We start from the raw sequence: 21,421 nt of genomic DNA on the forward strand, positions 1-21,421 counted from the left end.
AAAATCACAAACCCAGCCTGGGCAACATGGCAAAACCCCATCTCTATAAAAGCTACAAAAATTAGCTGGGTATGGTGGAGCAAGCCTGTGGTAAGGAGGAGGTGCTACGATTGCTTGAACCTGGGAGGTTGAGGCTGCAGTAAGCAGAGATTGCGCCACTGCACTCCACTCTGGGAGACAGGGTAAGACCCTGTCTCAAACATACGCACACACACACACAGGCAAACATATACACACACACAGAGGCAAAAGATTTGAACAGACACTTCCACAATGAAACACCACTACACATCTATAAAAATGGTAAAAGTTTAAAAGACTGACCATATCAGTAACAAGCATGTGCAAGATTGGAACTCTCATAGGCTGGAACTCTCATAGATTGGAACTCTCATAAACTATCACTTTTGGTGGGAATGTAAAATGGTACAGCCATGCTGCAGAACAGTTCACCGTTTTCTTAAAACACTAAACACATACCTACCATATGGCTCGGTCATTCCGCCCTCAGGTATTTGCCTAAGAGAAATGAAAGCATACGTCCACATGAAGACTTATATACAAATGTTCATAACAGCTTTATTTATAACAGCCCCAAAATGGAAACAACCGAGGCGTCCATCGATAGGTCAATGAACAGATCTATTCAATGAAGTAGTACTCAGCAATGAAAAACACAAAAACTCTTGACACATGCTACCACATGGATGAATCTCAAAATAACTAGACCGAGTAAAATAAGCCTGACCAAAAAAGGGATACATATTGTATGATTCAATTTACATAGAATTCTAGGACATGCAAACTAATAAGGGGGCCCAAGAGCACTTGGGGATGATGGGTCCGCTCCTCACTTCAATCGCGGTGACAGTTTTATGTGGGGTACACATATGCCAACACACTGTACACTTTCGATACGTGCAGTTTATGGGGTGTCAAGTACACTTCCTAAAATAAAAATATTGATGGGCTCTACATTCTGGAGACACTGGCAGTAGAGCTATTATTTTCAGCTTGAAATATTAGCTACACTTTGGTAAAAATACTTTTGAATTTTATCTTCACAGTGATAGCAAGGAAAACAAAAGGTATACACATTCACTGATTGAAAAAAAAGTCATAAAGTTGTCCCCGTTTCTGTGGGGGGTTGGTTCCAGGACTCCTGAGGATACCAAAATCATCAGATGCTCAAGTCCCTGATAAAAAATGGTGCAGTATTTGCATATAACCTACCCACATCCTCCCGTACACTTTAGATCATCACTAGATTCCTTATATGATCCCATACAATGTAAATGCTGTGGAAATAGTTGTTATACTGTATTAGAGAATAATAACAAGAAAAAAAGTCTCCATGTTTGGTACAGATGCAATTTTTTCTTAAATATTTTTGATCTGCAGTTGGTTGAATCCACAGATGCGGATACAAATACAGCAGGCTGTCTATATACTAAGAAAAACTACAAAGTGAAAATGAGGAATTCTCATTCGGTAAATGAAACCAAATCTACCGTATTTCTCAACAACAAATAAAACCACCTAAGAGTCAATCATTTGGTGTCTGACGGCCGTCTCTCTCCTGCATATTGCTGTGGTTTACAGCAGTGGTGCTCTTGGGTTCAGAAACCTGAACTGTGGTCTTCAGTTGTTCCCCAAGCTCCTCTATCAGAGGTCCAGACACTCCAAGAGGCTGGGAAGAGGCAAGGGGCTTTCCCTGATTGGCATCAGACTCCTGGATGGCTGTGTTTTTGCATACTCCACCATCAACAATAAGAAGGGCACTGCTTTCTTCAAGAAAGGGACCTTGCAAAGAATTGACTGTCTCAGATGGACTATCTTTGAGTTCATCTTGTTCTGAATCTGAGTCTGAGTCTTCGTTTCCAGATGACACGGTGCTGTCTGAGTCCTCCGAATCACTTGCCTCAGAGCTGGAGCAAAGTGTCTGCTGCCCAGAAACTGAATGGGCTGCTTTTAATGCAGTTTCCTCCTCCTGGACAAGCAGTGCTGCTGCTTCTAGTTCTTCCAGTTCTAACCCCAGCTGGGCCTTTGTAAGGGAGACTTCCTTTAAGGCTTCTGCAAGAGCTGCCAACTTTTTGGATCTTGAAAACATTTTAAGAACAAAGATTAGAATTATTTATTAATTGGCCTGAGGATAACAGGGTATGCAGCTTCCAAAAAAATAAAGTTGAATCCATATTTTAAATGGCACACCAGGATATATACCGTAACAGATCCAAGATATATATGTAAAAACAGATCCAAGATATACATATTTTTTAAAAAGCAATTAAAAGTATTACAGGGAAACACAGATTTCCTTTATGACCCTAAGAAGGAGGAAGGCTTTTCTAACTATGACTCAAAATTCAGAAGCCACAAAAGAAAAGACTGATAAATTCAACTAAATAAAATCAATTTCTTGGCCAGGCGTGGCGGCTCACGCCTGTAATCCCAGCACTTTGGGAGGCTGAGGTGGGTGGATCACCTGAGGTCAGGAGTTCAAGACCAGCCTGGCCAACATGGTAAAACCCTGTCTCTACTAAAAATACAAAAAAATAGCCGTGCACAGTGGCAGTCACCTGTAATCCCAGCTACTTGGAGGGCTGAGGCAGAAGAATCACTTGAACTCAGGAGGTGGAGGTTGTAGTGAGCCAAGATCACACTACTGCACTCCAGCTAGGCAACATAGCGAGACTCCGTCTCAAAAAGAAAAAGAAAAAAATCTATTCCTTCTGGGTAATATATCTATAATAAGTGCATATATATATATATATACTAATAAACCCTAATTCTCCTAACAGAGTTCCTAATAATGGATATATAACAATCTAACAGAAAAATGGACAAGCAGACAATTTTCACAAAAGGAAATATAAGTAACTCTTAAATGTATTAGATGTTCAACTCCAGTCAAATAAGAGAAATACAAATTAAAGTCATATGTGAGATATATTTTTTATATGTCAGATTGGCAAATACCCAAACATTTGATATTATTCTGTTAGCAAGACTGCAGGAGAAAAGGCACTTTCATATACTGATGGAGGGAGATTAAATAGCTACAACCCCCAAGAAGGAGAACTTGGCGATAACTTTCAAAATGGAAAATGTATATACCCTGGACCCAGCAAGCCCCACGTCTAAAAATTAAACACATGTAGCACACACACTACATAACATAGGTCTGAGGTTATTTACTATGACATCATTTTTTAATACCTAAAAATTGGAAACAACCAAATGTCCTTGTTATAAGACTGGTTGACTGGTGAAATAAGTTATGGCATATCCACACAAAGGAATAGCCTACAGCTGTATAATGAATGAAGCTCTCCATGGGCCAATCCAGACTTACTGCTTAACACCACAAAAGGCTCACCATATGTATATGCTACATATATATAAAAAGGGAAAATAACAGGAAAGATATCAAAACAGATGTTTCTATTTGCTTGTATACTTCTCAATAAACTCTCCAAAGTGACAGAAAACAGTAACTTATGTAAAGGAGATAGGGTGGGAACTGGAAATATGGGGGATGACACAGGATGATGGTGTGATGGAGCCTTTTCACTGCCATTGTTTTATTTTTAAACCTATATAAATGTATAAATGTTCACAATCTTAAAAGGTACAAGGAGGAAAAGCAATATCAGCAGCATGGAGTACTTTTTCTTAAACCACTTCATATTATTTCAGAAGATTTTTTTGAGACAGAGTCTCACTCTGTCGCCAGGCTGGAGTACAGTGGCGCGATTTCGGCTCACTGCAACCTCCACCTCCCGGGTTCAAGCAATTCTCCTGCCTCAGCCTCCCGAATAGCTGGGACTACAGGTACGTACCACCAAGCCCAGCTAATTTTTTTGTATTTTTAGTAGAGACAGGGTTTCACCATGTTAGCCAAGATGGTCTTGATCTCCTGACCTCGTGATCCACCAGCCTCGGCCTCCCAAAGTGCTGGGATTACAGGTGTGAGCCACTGCGCCCAGCCGAAGATTCTTTTCCTCTAAATTACTTGCTAGATTTATAATATTACATTGTATCGAGTAAATAAACTTTTCCATTATTAACTTGGATGCAATTAGTTGTTTTTTGTTTCTAAAAGAACCAACATGACAGAAACTGGCATTCTCCAAAGATGACTACTCTTCTAAAGGGGAAATCTAATGTGACAACTGAAGAAAGGTGGCAGTGAGTGAAAGTGGTAAACATGCTGACATGGTTTCTATGTTTCCCCAACTCCAAAGATAAAATGAACGTACAAAACATTGAGTGGCTTTGATACAAACTGGATGAGGGTGAGTTTACAAGATAAATTCATTTGTAAAAGTGTAGTCCATCCCATAACATTGGGAAAATGAGACTTCATTTCAGTGCAACTGACAGTACAATAGGAAATACCGAACAAAGATGGTATTTTAATCTGGGTGTCCGCATGTACCTGAAATGCTATTTCTCAAAATACTTAGCACAATAATGAGATTGTGCAGGGATTGCCCCCCACCCCCCACAAACCCTGCTGCCCCTTCACACGTGCAATCAGGCCGCAGAAGCACCACTGCAGTGCCCAAGGGTGAGCGGGAGGCACAGTGCGGTGAGTGGGACAAGGGCAGTCACCATTGTTGATGGGTAGCTTTCTCTTATGCAAGGAAAGCCCTGGGTTTCAGTGCCAGAATTTCCAGAGCGCTTAGAAAAAGGGAGGGGTTAGGGTAAAGAGGAAAACCAAGGTGACATCCACTAGAGTCAGTTAATGATTCACCAAAGCGTTATAATCCCTGGCTAATCTTTTATCAGTCTGAGGCATTTTTAAAAGCATAGTTATGGAATATGACGGCTGCAACATAATTTGCACTTATACCCAAGATAGTTGTAGATGATGTCCACCAATATTTTTAAACCTTGACTACCAGCGCCAAAGGATTCAGTCTGAGCTGCTGCAAAGTTCGTTCAGTCTAAGAACTAGTACACCACTCTGTTTCTCCATGAAGGGGAGTCCTCTCACGCAGCTTAAGAAATAAAGAGTAATAAATTTGGGAAAATGGATACTGCCTCTAATACTAGAAATAAAAACATGTAAAATAAAAGCTTTTACTTTACTGACTACATATCTCATTTTAATCGTCACGACAAATACGTCTCAACAATATACAAAGGATGATGTTCCACTAACATCACTGCACTTGCTCCATTAACCACCGTGTGAATCAGTACCATTGTTATCCCTACATTACAGATGAGGACACTGGAGCTTGCAGGGGTAGGAGAGCCACTGAGGTTCGCTCAGCTAACAAGGAGCGGTCACGACTGGAAACCCAAGCCTCAGAACTCCAGTCCTCTTCCCGTTCCATCAAAGGACCTCCCACGAATACACAGGCTTTGCAAAGTGTTCTTTTTTTTCTTTCCTTTTTTTTTTTTTTTTCAGACAGAGTTTCACTCTTGTTGTCCGGGCTGGAGTGCAATGGCACAATCTCGGCTCACCACAACCTCCACCTCCTGGGTTCAAGCAGTTCTCCTGCCTCCGCCTCCTGAGTAGCTGGGATTACAGACACGCGCCACCATGCCCGACTAATTTTGTATTTGTAGTAGAGACAGGGTGTTTCCATGTTGGTCAGGCTGGTCTTGAACTCCCGACCTCAGGCGATCTGCCTGCCTCGGCCTCCCAAACTGCTGGGATTACAGGCATGAGCCACCGTGCCTGGCCAAAGTGTCCTTTCTTAAAGCCACATTCTTTACTTCTTCCCAATTTGAGCTCCACTCAGCATCTTCCAACTGAGCGAGTTCTGACTTGCACAAAGCCCAGAATCCTCCAAAGCAATTGTGACTAATATATTTAGCTTAACGATGTTAAATGAAGTATACATACAAACATCATCTATGGAGGTTCAGAAAAGAAGGGTAAAGTTCAAATCATTTTTGTGAATTTCACTGAATATATTAAACATGCCAATTCTCAGGTTGATATTATTTGGATCTTTGTTATTGTCTACTATACAGATATTGTGTCCTGTCTTTTATACCTGTAGAAATGTGGAATTCCAAAGCTCCTCCCCTAGAATCCTGGCTCTTCTCAGAAAGCATACCCCACACACAGGGGGACTAAAAGTATCAAGTGTAACAGGCAGAAAAGTGGTGAAGCTGAATCCAGGGGCCCATATAGGAACTCCCGTCTGTAACCAGCTGATGCGAACTTTTATCCTTCAGGAAAAAGTTTTTCACTTTCAGCATTATATTATGCTTAAAATTACCAGGCTACACAGTAAGTGGGTGGGTGGGTGGGTGGATGGATGGATGGATGGATGGATGGATGGATGGATGGATGGACGGACGGACGGACGGACGGACGGAGAGACAGGTAGAGAGAGAGAGAGACAGACAGACAGATTTCTGATTCTTCACCAAGCTTCATTTCTATTTTATTATCCCACCCTTACTACTTCAAGCTGGCTAGCTTCCTAAATTAATATTAAAGTTCTGAAAGAAACTTTAATAGAAGAAACATTCTGAACTCTCTCCCATTCTTAAAGAATGCCAGGATAAAAACTGATTAAAATTCAAAATAGCATCGGTGTAGAATGTGCCCCAACAGTCTGAGGAATGAAAGTTGGGTTTGTTTTTATTCAATTACTTAGCACAGATAACCTAGCAATCACTGCTCACGAAAAGGGAAATTATTCCTGTAGGGAAAAAAAATTAAGCCATGAAAGAGTAGCTGTTTTGTTTTTTCAACCACTAGTACAATTAGAGTTGGTTCTAATCTGCCACTCCGTGTAAATTCTAGAATCTACTTCTGTAACAGACTTACCTTTTCAGAAAGCAGCTCACTTAAGGTAGGTAGTGTCATACTCAAAACAGACTAGGCTAGTTCATGTCCAAAAGCCTGGTCAAATGACATTATTAGATAACCACTCTTACAAACATCAGGTATCATTTATTTATTTATTTATTTTTATTTATTTTTTTGAGACAGGTTCTCGCTCTATTGCCTGGGCTCTGGAGTGCAATGGTGCGATCAGGGCTCCCTGTAGCCTTGACCTCCTGGGCAAAAGTGATCCTCCCACCTCAGCCTCCTGAGTAGCTGGGACTGCAGGCACATCCATCACACCCAGCTAATTTTTAAATTTTTTGTAAAGACAGGGTCTCCCTATGTTGCCCAGGCTGGTCTCGAACTCCTGGGCTCAAGTGATCCTCCCACCTTGGCCTCCCAGAGTGCCGCAATTACAGGCGTGAGCTGCAGCCCTGGCCATGGTACATTTTGATACTCTCAACAAACACACAGGCTGAGTTACTAGTTATAGTATATGTTTTTTGTTTATCTGGTTGGGTTTTCTTGAGAGAGTCTCACTCTGCCTTCCAGCCTGGAGTGTGGAGTACAGTGGCACGATCTCAGCTCACTGCAACCTCTACCTCCCTGGTTCAAGTGATTCTCCTGCCTCAGTCTCCCGAGTAGCTGGGATTACAGGCATGCACCACCACACCCGACTAATTTTTGCTATTTTTAGTAGAGACGACGTTTTGCCACATTGGCCAGGCTGGTCTCAAACTCCTGACCTCACAGTGATCCACCCACCTTGGTCTCTCAAAGTGCTGGGGATTACAGGGGTGAGCCACCATGCCTGGCTAGTTATAGTATATGTTTTATATCTCAGTGAGGATCGCCTACCTGTTAAGAATGTATTTATTATAGAATGAAGAGACTCTGCATTTAAAAGAGACAACTGGATACTACTACTGTCATATTCTAATAAAACCACACGCAGAATAGATTTTTCTTAGAAAGTTACTGGAAATGTAATCCTACGATGTAACTTTAAAAACACCTTTCATTCTTTTTGCATATGTGAAATAATATCCTATTTGGAGAATTTCTCTTTAAAGACTGAAGACAAGTTATGCTACATGTAACTACCACCAAAGAGTAATTGCAACAGCAGAAAGTACATGCCTTGACTGTGGCAAAGCTGATACAAAATTTCCTCAATTATTTTACATTTGGTGACTGTATTTAGGAGGGGGAAAGCCTCCACAGCCTTATGAAGCAACCAAAACAAAATGCAAAAGGAGCCTGAAATGTAGGGGCAGGGAGAACTGGGTATAAATGGAAAGCATACATCCTGTTTTTTTGCTGTAGAGTTTTGTCTCAAACTATCAATCAACTTTTCACCACTTCCTGCAATAGCAGGTCTACTATAAATCTTATAGTAACCGACTAGGTTTCATTTCCTCTGCCCAAACCTAGAAGCCTGCCAGACATGACATACTGAGACTAGAGCCCACAACTGATCACAGAGGACAAGACTCCAGTGAGGCAATTCCAGACAGTTCAAACTGGATGCTTACTGACTAACCTGGCCTTTTAATTTCACAGCATACCACACACACAATCTCAGGTTCTATCTGGGACCAAACAGTAGATCAAATTTCTTCTTTTTTTTTTTTTTTTTTGTTTGAGAGATGGGGTCTCACTGCATTGCCCAGGCTGGAGACCAGTAGTCAAAGGAGCAGTAATACCACATTACAATGTTGAACTACTGGCCTCAACAGCCTTCCTGCCTCAGCTTCCCAAGTAGGTGGAACTATGGGTACGTGCCACTGAGCCCGGCTTCAACTTTCTTTCTGAAGGGCATTTACTGCCTATCAATGGTAGACTGGATAAAGAAAACATGGTACATATACACCATGGAATACCATGCAGCCATAAAAGGAAAGAGATCATGTCCTTTGTAGCAACATGGATGGAGCTGGAGGCCATTTTCCTTAGCAAACTAACGCAGGAACAGAAAACCAAATACCACATGTCTCACTTATAAGTGGGAGCTAAATGATGAGAACACATGGACACATAGAGGGGAACAACACACACTGGGGCCTATTAGAGGGTGGAGGGTGGGAGGAGGAGAGGATCAGGAAAAATAATGAGTACTAGGCTTAATAACTGGGTGGTGAAAATAATCTGTACATCAAACTCCCATGACATAAGTTTCCCATATATAACAAACCTAGACGTGTCTCTGAACTTAAAAGTTAAATTTTTAAGAAGGGCATTTGTGATAATAACATGTCATTGTTCCTCTCTACTGAAAAGAACCAGTTCCAAACTTTAGGTTCCTTGGCCCAAAACACACATATGTAGCCTGATCTAAAGGTAATGCACTGGCTTTAAGAAGAAGTTGCTGGTGAAATTCCTATCTTGAATCTGAGAGCCGCCAAGGAAAACAAATACCAGTGGATGCACAGAGGAACGCAGAGCTGTCTGTTCTTATTCTGTAACAGTGAGAAGCACTTCTAGCGCAGCCATTAACAAAAACATTCAATCTCTACGAACAAGAAATGACTAACTTAATACAAGGAAGGCTGCAAGATAAAGAGTTATTTATCTTTATCTTATTGACCCATATCTTATTGGTCCATACCTAGTTTGGGCCAATAAAACAACTTCTCATACACATTTCAACTGGCTTTTATGCCATTTTGTGGGCGCAGGCTCTGGGAAACATCATCTAGTCCATGGATCAGCAGAATCATTTTCTGAAAACTCCCTGTATTAGTTTCCTAAGGCTGCCATAATAAACCATCCAAAACTAGTAGCAGAAAACAAGATAAATAAATTTATTTTTCACAGTTCTTGAGGCTACTTTTTTTTTCTTTTTTCTTTTTGAGACAGAGTGTCATTCTATTGTCCAGGCTGGAATGCAATGGCACGATCTCGGCTACTGCAACCTCCGCCTCCTGGGTTCAAGCAATTCTTCTGCCTCAGCCTCCTGAGTAGCTGGGATTACAGGTGCACACTACCACGCCCAGTTAATTTTTGTATTTTGGTAGAGACGGGGTTTCACCATGTTGGCCAGGCTGGTCTCAAACTCCCGACCTCATGATCCGCCCGCCTCGGCTTTCCAAAGAACTGGGATTACAGGCGTGAGTCAACCGCACCCGGCCAAGGCTACTATTAATAGTTCAGAATTAAGGCATTAGCAGGGTTGGTTCCTTCTCAGGGCAGAATCCCTTCTATACCCTTTTCTTAGCTTCTGGTGTTGCTGGCAATCCTTGGAGTTTCTTGGCTTGTAAATGCATCACTCCAAGCTCTGCCTCTGTTGTTACAGGGTGTTCTTCCTATGTGTTTGTGACTTCACATGGCCATCTTCACTCTGTGTGTGTCTTAGTGTCTCTTCTTTTCTTATGAGGTCACCAGTCACAGTGGATTAAGGGCCCACCCTACTCTAGCATGACCTCATCTTAACTAATTACATCTGCAATGACTCTATTTCCAAATAAGGTCACATTGTGAGTTTCTGCAAGGACATGAATTTTGGATGGACATCACAGGGCATCACTGTAACACAGTACACCTTGTAGAGCTAAAATAAATAGTGGAGATGCTCATTAATAGAGGGTAATAGACCAGAAAAAAGTAAGCCAACTTAAAATGGAGACCAAAATTTAATAGTAAATAATGATGATAAGCTTAAAACTTCACATTGAGGCTGGACACAGTGGCTCACGCCTGTTATCCCAGCACTCTGGGAGGCCAAGGTGGGTGGATCACTTGAGGTCAGCAGTTCAAGACCAGCCTGGCCAACATGGTGAAATGCTGTCTCTATTAAAAATACAAAAATTAGCCGGCTGTGGTGGCAGGTGCCTGTAATCCCAGCTACTCAGGAAGCTGAGGCAGGAGAATCACTTGAACCTGGGAGGCAGAGGTTGTAGTGAGCAGAGATTGTACCCACTACACTCCACACTCCAGCCTCAGCAACAGAGGGAGACTCTGTGTCAAAAAAACAAACAAACAAACAAACAAAAACCAAACACTTCACCTTGAAACAAAATTACAAACTACAAAAATAAATTTATGAAATATTTAACAATGTTAACAATATGTAGGTTACAACTGCAATCATGTACTAATTCTCAAAAACAGCAAAGAATGAACCAAATAGTAATTGTATTTGTAACTGTTCTAACAAAATTCTATTACAGCACCATCTAACATTCATCATGTCATGTTGGTCTTTTTGTAGCAGAATCAGAGAAGGTAAATCTTACAGAAAAAAATCAAGGGTATCATCAGTTTCCTCAAGGGCCTCTCAATCATGTGAGGCTCAAATCAATCCTTTAATCAATCCTTTAATATTCAAAATAAGAATTTTCCACTAATTTCACTATTATTGTAGAGTTTTCTTCTTCAATTGTTTACTATGGTGAGCAGTTCCGTGTGGTTCAAGCACATCCCCCATATCACTTCCAATGTTTTCGTGAAATCCTTGATCTTTTGGTTGACTTGCAATTTATTTGCACTGTACAATATCAATGATCAACAAGAAGTCAAACAACAAAAATACTGGCAAGATGGATGGGAAAGATGCTGGGAAGGAAATGATATAGTAGAATGTGGATGAAATTTATTAAGAGGCTTGCTCATTAGTGAGTATTTTTGAGTTTTGACTACCATCGCATTTCTCTAACTTTTTAAGTGCAGAAACTCAACGAATATTCAGAAAGGACTTTCTGCATGACACATATAGGTGGCTGTATTAGAGAGATCCACTGAAATTTCATTCTTTAAGGGAGCACAGAAGTCATCTACTCCAATTCTTCCACTTCATAAATGCAGTTGACATGACTGGCTACTTTGATGCAGCTTGAATGTTTGTGTGACTTAAATTGGAAGAGTTGCAACAAGATATTAATCCCAAAGTTCCAAGCTTAAAGGGCTCTTCTCTCTCACCTGCTCTCTTTCAACTGCTTACAGGGTAGTTGTTATGACAGTAATAGAAATTATTTAATTTTTGAAAAAGACTGTTGAAACCTTCAATGCTATTTAATTCCTATGGAGAAGTCAGCTTGACTGTGATGTACTAAGCTTAGGAAAAATACAATGTGGAGTTAGAAAATAATCAGTATCAAATCATTCCTTAAGGAAATGACAGTGACCACTTTCCAAAAGTCCCTGGCAGAAAATAACTTCTGTCTTCTTGAAATATTACAAACTATATAAAGGTTTTAAAAATCACTAAATAGACCTCCATATCCCTTTATGAAAAGTCAACTGTAGGTTTCCTGTACTTAGATTGATAAAAGCTCTCAAGATGATTCCAACGATTCAACAACTATGCCACTTTTCAAAAAAGTTTATGACCTCTGGTCCTTAGCGCTTTAGTAGAGAATACAAATATTCATGAACGCATTAATATATATCTGACACATTAGACTACAGATCCCAAGAAGGTGAGGGAAATAAAATTTTTATTTTTACTTATTTTTAAATTTTTTGTTATTCTTTTAGGGATGGGGTCTTGTTCCATTGCCCAGGCTGGAGTGCAGTGGCTCAATCACAGCTTACTGCAGCCTCAACCTACTGTGTTCAAGCCATCCTGCCACTTCAGCCTACTGAGTAGCCAGGATTAGAAGCACACACCACCATGCCTGGCTACTTTATAAATTTTCTGTAGTGACACGGTCTTGCTACATTGTCCAGGCTGGTCTCAAACTCCTGGGCTCAAGCGACCCTCCTGAACCAGCCTCCCAAAGTGCTAAGATTATAGGCATAAGCTACTGCGCTGGGCCAAGAAATAAAATTTTTAGATGTATTTGAATAATAGTGTCAAATCACTACGGCAAACAGTGATAATAAAGACTCAACCACCTCTTGGATGCTACGCAAAAGGACAAAGGTTCTTTGACAGTATCTGTTAATACAAAAGGCTTGCACTTCCTGTGCAGTAACTCTGTGCAGGTTTTCTAAGTATTTCACATGGTAAACTCATGAAGTACTTATAGCAACCCTGTGATATAGGTACTATTATTATCCTTACTGGTAAAATAAGAAAATAATGTGGCACCTTCTTTGAGCCATGGAGGACCAAAGAAGATGTCATATTATCACAGAACGACAACTCTAAAGACCTCAAGCAGAACATGTCTTACTTTTTATGTTAATATGTGTGAACTCACATACAGTTTCCCCTAGTTCACAATTATATAGAGAATCATTTACTTTAATCTTCAAACGATAAACAGGTGGGCTACATGTTTAAAAAGTCCTCCATCAGAATTACTCTTCTGCACAGAAGAGGTGAAAAGCAGGGGAGCTAAAGGCAAGGAGATAGGCTCTAGCTCCAGCAGTTCTTTTTGAGGACAGTCTGCACATAAACATGTACATACATACATGTGCCCACACACACACATACATGTGCCCACAAACATGTACATACATACATACAGGTGCACACACGTGCCTATACAAACATCTGCCCACACACATTAGTAAACACATAGACACACATCCATTTTTTGAGAAAAATAAATGACTAAAAAAAAAGAAACTTGCTATGGCAATGGTAAATACTGAAAAGAATGGCTCTCATAAGGTTTATCCAAATGCAGAGAAGCCACCATTTGGCTCAACCCCAACCTCCACTTAAGAAATTCAAGGGTGAGGGCGACAAATAGGTTAAGAAAGGTACAATGTCCATAAAGAACTGTGTGAAAGAAACACAGTTCACCCCAGCTTTGCAACTCTTTTATATTTTTGCCAGGCCAGATCAAATTCTCAGAGATGGAAATGTGGGTCTCATAAATTTGCCACATTTCTCTCTACTCCCTAGCAGAAATGCTTTTGCTGAAATGTGCTTCACTGTGATCCCAAAAGCTGATTTAAATAACAGTCCCATGAAAATCTCTTGGAATTGTACACCTCACTTGAATTGTGTACCTCGCAAGGTCTCCCGTTCCACATGGGCTGTTCAAATCCGTGACTCACTCAACATGAGAGAATGTACCTAGAGCTCCTCCTTGCTCCCAGTTTCATTTTGTTTCTACTTTTTTTTTTTTTTTTTTTTGAGACAGAATCTTGCTCTGTCACCCAGGCTAGAGTGCAGTGGGGTGATCTCAGCTCACTACGACCTCTGCCTCCTGGGTTCAAGCAATTCTCCTGCCTCAGCCTCCCGAATAGCTGGGATTACAGGCACGCACCACCACGCCTGGCTAATTTTTGTATTTTTAGTAGAGACAGGAGTTCACCATGTTGGCCAGGCTGGTCTCGAACCCCTGACCTCAGGCGATCCGTCTGCCTCAGCCTCCCAAAGTGCTGGGATTATAGGCATGAGCCACCACGTCCAGCCTGTTTCTGCTTTTAATTTTCTTCTTTTACCTTCACCTTTATTATGCCATCTTGTTTTACACACACACACGCACACACACACACACACACAGAAATGCTTTAAATAATTTCTAGTACAAGGCAGAGTATAAATTATGAATGAAACCAATTATCTGCTTAAGTAAAAGACACCTTTGTAGGATAGGAAAGGACAGGAGAAACGGGGACTACAAGTCGCAGGCTGAAGCAGAGCTCTCCAATCCACTTTCTTCTCTATGACTATTCCATGAAGCATGGTATTTGGGCACATCAGACTTGGAACAATTCTGACAACATTCCTACATTTCACCTGTTTTGTGAAAAAAGGGCAAACAGTGTTGTTTAATGATGTAGGATTTTGACCTGTTAACTGTTCAAATGAAACGGCTGTTTGGATTCAGTTAAACTAAGTAGAGGTCAGTCAACTAAATAGAGAAGGTGTCACTATAAAGTTGGTGGTAGAAGGAAGATACTGTGGGTTGAATTGTGTCCCCCCACAAAGATGTGTTGATGTCCTAAGCCCTGGAAGCTGTGAATGTCACCTGTTTTGGAAACAGGGTATTTGCAGATGTAATCAAGATTGGATACTGGATTAGGGTGGGCCTTCAGTCCACCAACTGGTGTCCTTATAAAAAACACAATGTAAACACAATGTAAAGACACAGGGACACAGAGAATGCCATGAAGGTGGAGGCAGAGATTGGCATGATGTGCTCATATGCCAGAGGATGTCTAGGGTTGCCAGCAACTGCTGAAGCCAGCAGAGAGGAACCAGAACAGATTCTGCTGCAGAGTCTGCAGAAGTAACCAACGCAAATGACACCTTGATTTTGGAATTCTAGCCTCCAGGAATGCAAGGAAGAAAGGTCTGTGGTTTTAAGCCACCCAGTCTGTGGTAATTTGTTACAGCAGCCTTAGGAAATGAATATAGAAGAACATCAGTGATCAAGATCTTTAGAGCAGAACAGAAATTAGAAAGCATTGCACAGTATGCTCCTGAGTTTACAAATGGGGGAAAAAAAAAGACACCACTAAAAGTAACAACAGCAAGGCACAGAAAAGTTTTCTTTGCATAATAACATGAGGGGAATAGATTAGTTTGTTACTAATTCCCATCCAAGCCCAAAATGCTACACTTTTACACTATGATCACAATGTTCCCCTGCTAAAAACCTGCAATGACTTCCCAAACTCAGAATAAAATCCAAACTCCCGACTTAAGACAAGGCTGTGTAAGACCTGGAACCCACCACTCTTGGCTCTCTCATGATTCTCATCCAGGCCACTAAGCTAACCCCTAACTGCCCTCTCTCTGTCCCAAGGACACATCAACAAATTCTCACACAGCCTTTGTACTTGTTCCCTTCTTTCTGGAATGCTCTTCCACAAGTATTCCCATGCTGGCTCCTACTCATTCACAATTCAACTAAAATGCTCTCAGAGAGTCTTGCAAAAGCAGTCTAGTTAAAGCAATGCTTCCCAAGGTGTTTCGTATCATGGAACACACAGAAAAACTGTCTCTATCCAGCATGGCGCGTTGGGTAAACTCACCAGGCTGGCCCACATCCTACTGCCATCCCGAGGGCTGAGGGGCAATATGCACACTCACCTGAAGCCCTACTTGTGGTGTCTTGGACCACCAGCTGGGTTGCTCTGCCCTTCACCCTCCACTGACATTCACTATTATGAGCTTAACATTTGAGGAGAGTTCTGAGGTGTAAGGAAGTAGAAGTCCTGGGTAAACTTTCAAATGGCATCTCCTTTAACTTCACTGTCCCATTTTGAAAGCAGAATAAAAAATAACTGCTTTCAAAATTTCCTGGCATACTCAGAAAAAAAGACAAGGTCAAGTGACTTCATATGTTTTCTTTGGATGTTTGTTCTAAATGCTAATTTTTCTTTGGCTACAAAATGTAAAGTATGTGTGCTATACTGCTTTCACAGTACTAAGCCAAACTACTCAAGTGTTGGCGTGTTGACTGCGTTATGCAGAAGCAGAAGCATGCAGGTCTTCACAATATAATAGGAGGCAAAAACTTCGAAAATTCAGAATATTTATGCAGTCACTATTACAATATGCAATGAAATGTCTTTTTTTTTTTTTTTTTTTTCTCCTGAGACGGAGTCTTCTTCTGTCAACCGGGCTGGAGTACAGTGGCGTGATCTCGGCTCACTGCAAGCTCTGCCTCCCAGGTTCACACGAGATTCTCCTGCCTCAGCCTCCCAAGTAGCTGGGATTACAGAGGCACACCACCACAGCCGGCTAATTTTTTTGTATTTTAGTAGAGATGGGGTTTCACCATGTTGGCTAGACTGGTCTCGAACTCCTGATCTCATGATCTGCCCACCTTGGCCTCCCAAAGTGCTGGGATTATAGGCGTGAACCACTGCGCCTGGCCAAAATGTTTTCTTAAATGCATGCCACAATGGCATGAGTTAGTTAACCCAGAACCATTCTATGGTTTCTTAATGCCAATCCTATTCTACAAAATGAATGAAAGTAATGCATTGCCCGCTGGCTCAGTTTGAGTTTTCAGGAATTATTAAATGACTGACATGTCACAAAAGCTCTGCCTCTTCCCAGTCATTCTGAACCTAAAAGAGTGTCTGTAACCCTTGTTTTCCTACAGAGAAAGCAGGGATGAACACAAGAGGGCACCGTTATGGCACAGAGGCACGGGACAGGGCCAGTCACAACATGGAGTGTCCATCTCTCAGGCAGAGCTGCTGTACTGTCCCATAGTCCTAAACAAACAATCCCACACTGTGCCAGTCAGGATAGCTCACTGACTTAATAAGAACAGCTATTTAACTTGTGTCTCTTCTGTAGGAGAGCCAGGCCTAGGAGCTGTAGCATTCAGCATTCAAGAGATCCTTCTGAACACAGGTCCTTGTTGGAACAGGGAGGACTGTGCTAGGGGTGGGAGGGAGCCCTGATGGCTGGGTCTTAGGTCTGATCAGCAAAGACCAAGAAGAAAGTGCTCAGGAAACGTGCCCATCTGTAATCTACTCAATATCCAACCCTCCCCAGCAACCCCACTCACACAGAGTTACATTACTTGCTGCATTCCTTTTTAGGGTACAGTGCTCTCAGGCCAATTTGTTGGGAGAGTTTTTTTTAAGGTGCCCTAAAGACACTTTTAGGAATTGATGTTGAGAGTCAGATTGCTCCAAAAATAATACTGAATGAATGAAGCGACACACAAAAGAGTATGTACTGTATTTATTATCTCAATTATACCAAGTTCAAAAACAGGCAAAGTCAGTGGCTAGTGACAGAGCTCAGGACAGTGGTCACAAGGTAGGGTGTGCATGAATGGTGCCCCTGGAGTGACTTTAAGGCACATTTCTTGACTGGGGTGGTTGTTACATGGAGTTTTCCTTTATGAGAATTCATTGTTTGTATACTTATAATCTATGTATACAATAAAAATTAACTTAAAAATTCCATGAGTCCTGGAAAGAAGTCTCAAGCCAGAGAGAGGGGAGGACAGTCCTGAGGGTGGACGGGATCCCAGGATGGCACCCATTTCCTCTTGAAAACTGTCAGGACCACCAATACTGCATCCTCATCTCAAACTTCCTTTTATAAGGCATGGAGCATTCTACCAAACACAAAAAGAATTTGAAAACTATGCCTAGAGAAAGATCCATTAGCCATCTCTTTCAATGTGCACACTATACACAGAAAGTTTTTCTTTGCACAAGTGCACACACAGTTCATTGCTATTGAGGTTGTTCCTGAGGTATGAGTAAAGCACTATGGGTCATTTCCAATATCATTTTATAGGCATTTTCCCCCGAAGATTTCTGGCCTACAGACCAACTTTAGTACTTTCTGGGCTAAGTATAAAACAAGAATTTCCATTATTTTTACTTTACTTCCAAGCCTATATAATATTTCATCTTATCCAATAAAAAATCTGAACATGAGCTACCAAGAACCTTTATGCCACCATATAACCTTTATGCCAAAATATAAATATTTTACTCAAGGTAAACAATTTTTTCTAAGTTGTATACTACAGAGTAAAGCTTACTTTCTCGAAACAGGTTGCATGTGGTGGCTCAAGCCTGTAATCCCAGCACTTTGGGAGGCTGGGGTAGAAGGACCGCCTGAGCCCAGGATTTTGAGACCAGAAACATAGTGAGATCCCACCTCTACAAAAAATTTAAAAATTAGCTGAACATGGTGGTGAGAACCTGTAGTCCCAGCTGCTCAAGAGACTGAGGTGAGAGGATCATTTGCACCTGGGAGGTTGAGGCTGCAATTAGCCATGGTTGAGCCACTGCACTCCAGCTTGGGTGACAGAGCGAGACTCCTCTCAAAAAAAAAAAGAACAAAAACCAACAAAAAAAACAAAACAGCTTTAAAAAATCGGGCATAATAGGCCCCCATTCTATGTCTATAATTACAAGTAAAATGTACACAATAAAAAAAGAAATCTGGCCAGGCACAGTGGCTCACACCTGTAATCCCAACACTTTGGGAGGCCGAGACGGGAGGATCACGAGGTCAGGAGATCGAGACCATCCTGGCTAACATGGTGAAACCTGTCTCTACTAAAAAACAGAAAAAATTGGCCAGGTGCGGTGGCTCACACCTGTAATCCCAGCACTGTGGGAGGCCGAGGCGGGCGGATCACGAGGGCAGGAGTTCAAGATCATCCTGGCGAACACAGTGAAACCCCGTCTCTACTAAAAATACAAAAAAAAATCAGCCGGGCGTGGTGGTGGGCACCTGTAGTCCCAGCTTCTCGGGAGGCTGAGGCAGGAGAATGGTGTGAACTCAGGAGCCGGAGCTTGCAGTGAGCCAAGATGGTGCCACTGCACTGCAGCCTGGGCGACAGAGCAAGACTCCTCTCAAAAAAAAACAAAAAAGAAAAAAAAGAAACCCTTCCCCCTGGGGGTGGAGGTATGAAAAGACAACTCTGTCAAGTTCTCAAGTGTTTCATTCATTGTGACTGTAAGGAAAGGCAGGTCAGGGAGTTTCTCTGGTAGACCTCAGCACTGCTCAGGCTTGTTTTGCTTCAATTTTTGGCACTTTGGATCACTTTTTCTAATAAACTATACTCATGTACCTGTTTACACATGCATATGTAGATATATATGGTAGACTCTTTTTCCTTTTTAAATGAGGTCTTGCTATGTTTCCCAAGCTAGTCTTAAACTTTGGCCTCAAGGGAGACACCCACCTCAGCCTCCCTAAGTGCTAGGATTACAGGCGTGAGCCACCACGTCGACCAATAGGGTATACTCAAAGTATGTATTTCTTTGTATTTATAATGAAATTTAAGATTAATCCAATGCTTTGCTTTCATTGTTCAAGCCTCCTATTCATAATAAGAGAAGAGTTCTCAGCACCCAGGGCCTTTTGACTCTACATGTAACCTTCAGGAGTTACGCCATCAAACACTTACCGACCACCTACTATGTGCTAGGTTTAGTGGATCCAATGGGGAATACAAAACAGTATTTGACCTAAAAGATCATATAAAATCAGTGTGTGGTGGGCAAGGGGCAAACCACAATACCACAGTGCAGTAAGTCTATGAGAAGGGTGGGGATACGATGCCCTGGGCACTCAGAAGACAGTTTCTTTGCACATACAATTCTAAATGAAAACCATTCTGTATCTTAAAATAAGGGGAAAAGTCCATCAAAGTCCTAATTCTTCCCAGGTTGACTATTTCAGTGCTTTTTAAAATTTTTCAAACATCAGATTCTTTGACAGAAAAAAAAGAGTACCTTTTTCTTCCTTTTTGTCCTACTGTGTTGGTCCCTCTACCAACTTTACCTTGTGAAATTGCCTATAAGGTAAAGTAAAGCCTCACTACTCCGTATCTGTGAATTTAGCTACTCAGTAAAATTTAATTGTAACCCCCAAGTCAATATTTACAGTGTTTTTGTGGTCCTTTGAGGACATACACAGAAGAGAGAAAATTTCAAGTTCCCAACACGCATTTCCAGCTGAGGTCCTACAAGGTGATGACATTCTGACTTCTTGTCTCAGCTCTTACACTCTACACAAGGTTCCTTTACGTGGCCTACTTAATGTCGTGTTTTTCTCATTTTTGCGCTTTTTGTCGGTGATTTCATTGTTTAAAGAGGCCCCTAAGCGTAATGCTGAAGGGCTGTCCAGTGTTCCTAAGTGGAAGGAGGCTGAGATGTGCCTGACCGAGACCGCTTTGTTCAGACATGAGTTTTAGTACTGTTGGCTGTGGGTTCAATATTAATGAATCAACAGTATATATTAAATAAGGCAACTTTAAACAGAAACACACATAAAACAAGGTTAAGTGTTGTGACCAGAGACTCACAGGAACCTAACCTGTATTTCCCCTGGGAACAATGGTTCAGAATTCACTTAATTCAGTGTTCACAGTGACTTTATAGACCATAACCACCTCAAACAGCAAGAATTAAGTACTGGCCATGAGCAGAGAGAAGGGGCAGCCATTTCAGGCTTGGAACGAGGGAAGGGGAAGAGAGAAGAGAAGCAGAGAGGTTCTAGAAAAGGAGCTATCTAAAATGAAATTTTTGTAAGGACTATGAGGAGAAAAGTAGGAGAGGTTCAGTGACATAGGAGCTGTGGAATCACAGCACAAGCCCTGGTACAGGGCCACATCCTAGGACTGCAAGGACATACTGACCACATTCCACAGGACTATATAGTCTATCTGGGAATGTGGTAGGCAGGAGAGATGCATGTAAGATCATCTATTTACCCTGACTATCAGAACACAAATTTCATGGTTTGGGGTCTTTTTATTCCCATGAAAACTTCTAGGGTAGTAACTTTTACAAAAGCACAGGAAGCCTTCAGAGTGAGTTACATGCTGCCACCTCATCCACATCACAAGAACAAACTTCTGACCCTGGTCCGGCGTGATCTGTGGCTCAGCGCATATATACCACACCCTACCCAGTGCCCGCATACCACACTATGCAGAACCACTTACTTACAAGTAGGAGAGGTGGAGTGCAGTGGTGCAATCACAGTTGATGGCAGCCCAGAACTCCTAGGCTCAAGTGATCCTCCTGCCTTGGCCTCCCAGAGTGCTAGGATTATTTGCATGAGCCACGGAGCCCAGACTACTAGGGTTTAAAGTATTCAATGACTGCCTCAGGAAACATGGGATCTGAAAGCCAGACATGACAGCAGTTCTGACAAGTGGTCCTCCATAGAAAATCCAACTTGGGAAAGTGTATTTTATGCTTGCTTATACTCTCTCAAAAACTAAACTGAAGTGAAAAACATCTGTCTACCAGAATACCCTTAAATGACAG

At 41.6% G+C, this 21,421-nt stretch overlaps 1 protein-coding gene across 2 annotated transcripts in view; it reads right to left on the reverse strand.

The window, feature by feature from the left end:
* Window positions 1-554: 554 nt before the first annotated feature.
* The window catches only part of LOC105479585 (SHQ1, H/ACA ribonucleoprotein assembly factor), a 121,067-nt gene continuing 100,200 nt past the window's right edge, over window positions 555-21,421 (reverse strand). For both annotated transcript variants that reach the window (XM_071092078.1, XM_011737605.2), the window contains exon 11: window positions 555-2,099. In XM_071092078.1, coding sequence (XP_070948179.1) covers window positions 1,547-2,099 — 553 coding nt within the window. In that variant the 3' untranslated portion in view covers window positions 555-1,546. The remainder of the gene's footprint in view (window positions 2,100-21,421) is intronic.

The sequence above is a fragment of the Macaca nemestrina genome, chromosome 2, assembly GCF_043159975.1.
Source record: "Macaca nemestrina isolate mMacNem1 chromosome 2, mMacNem.hap1, whole genome shotgun sequence".
Taxonomy (NCBI): domain Eukaryota; kingdom Metazoa; phylum Chordata; class Mammalia; order Primates; family Cercopithecidae; genus Macaca; species Macaca nemestrina.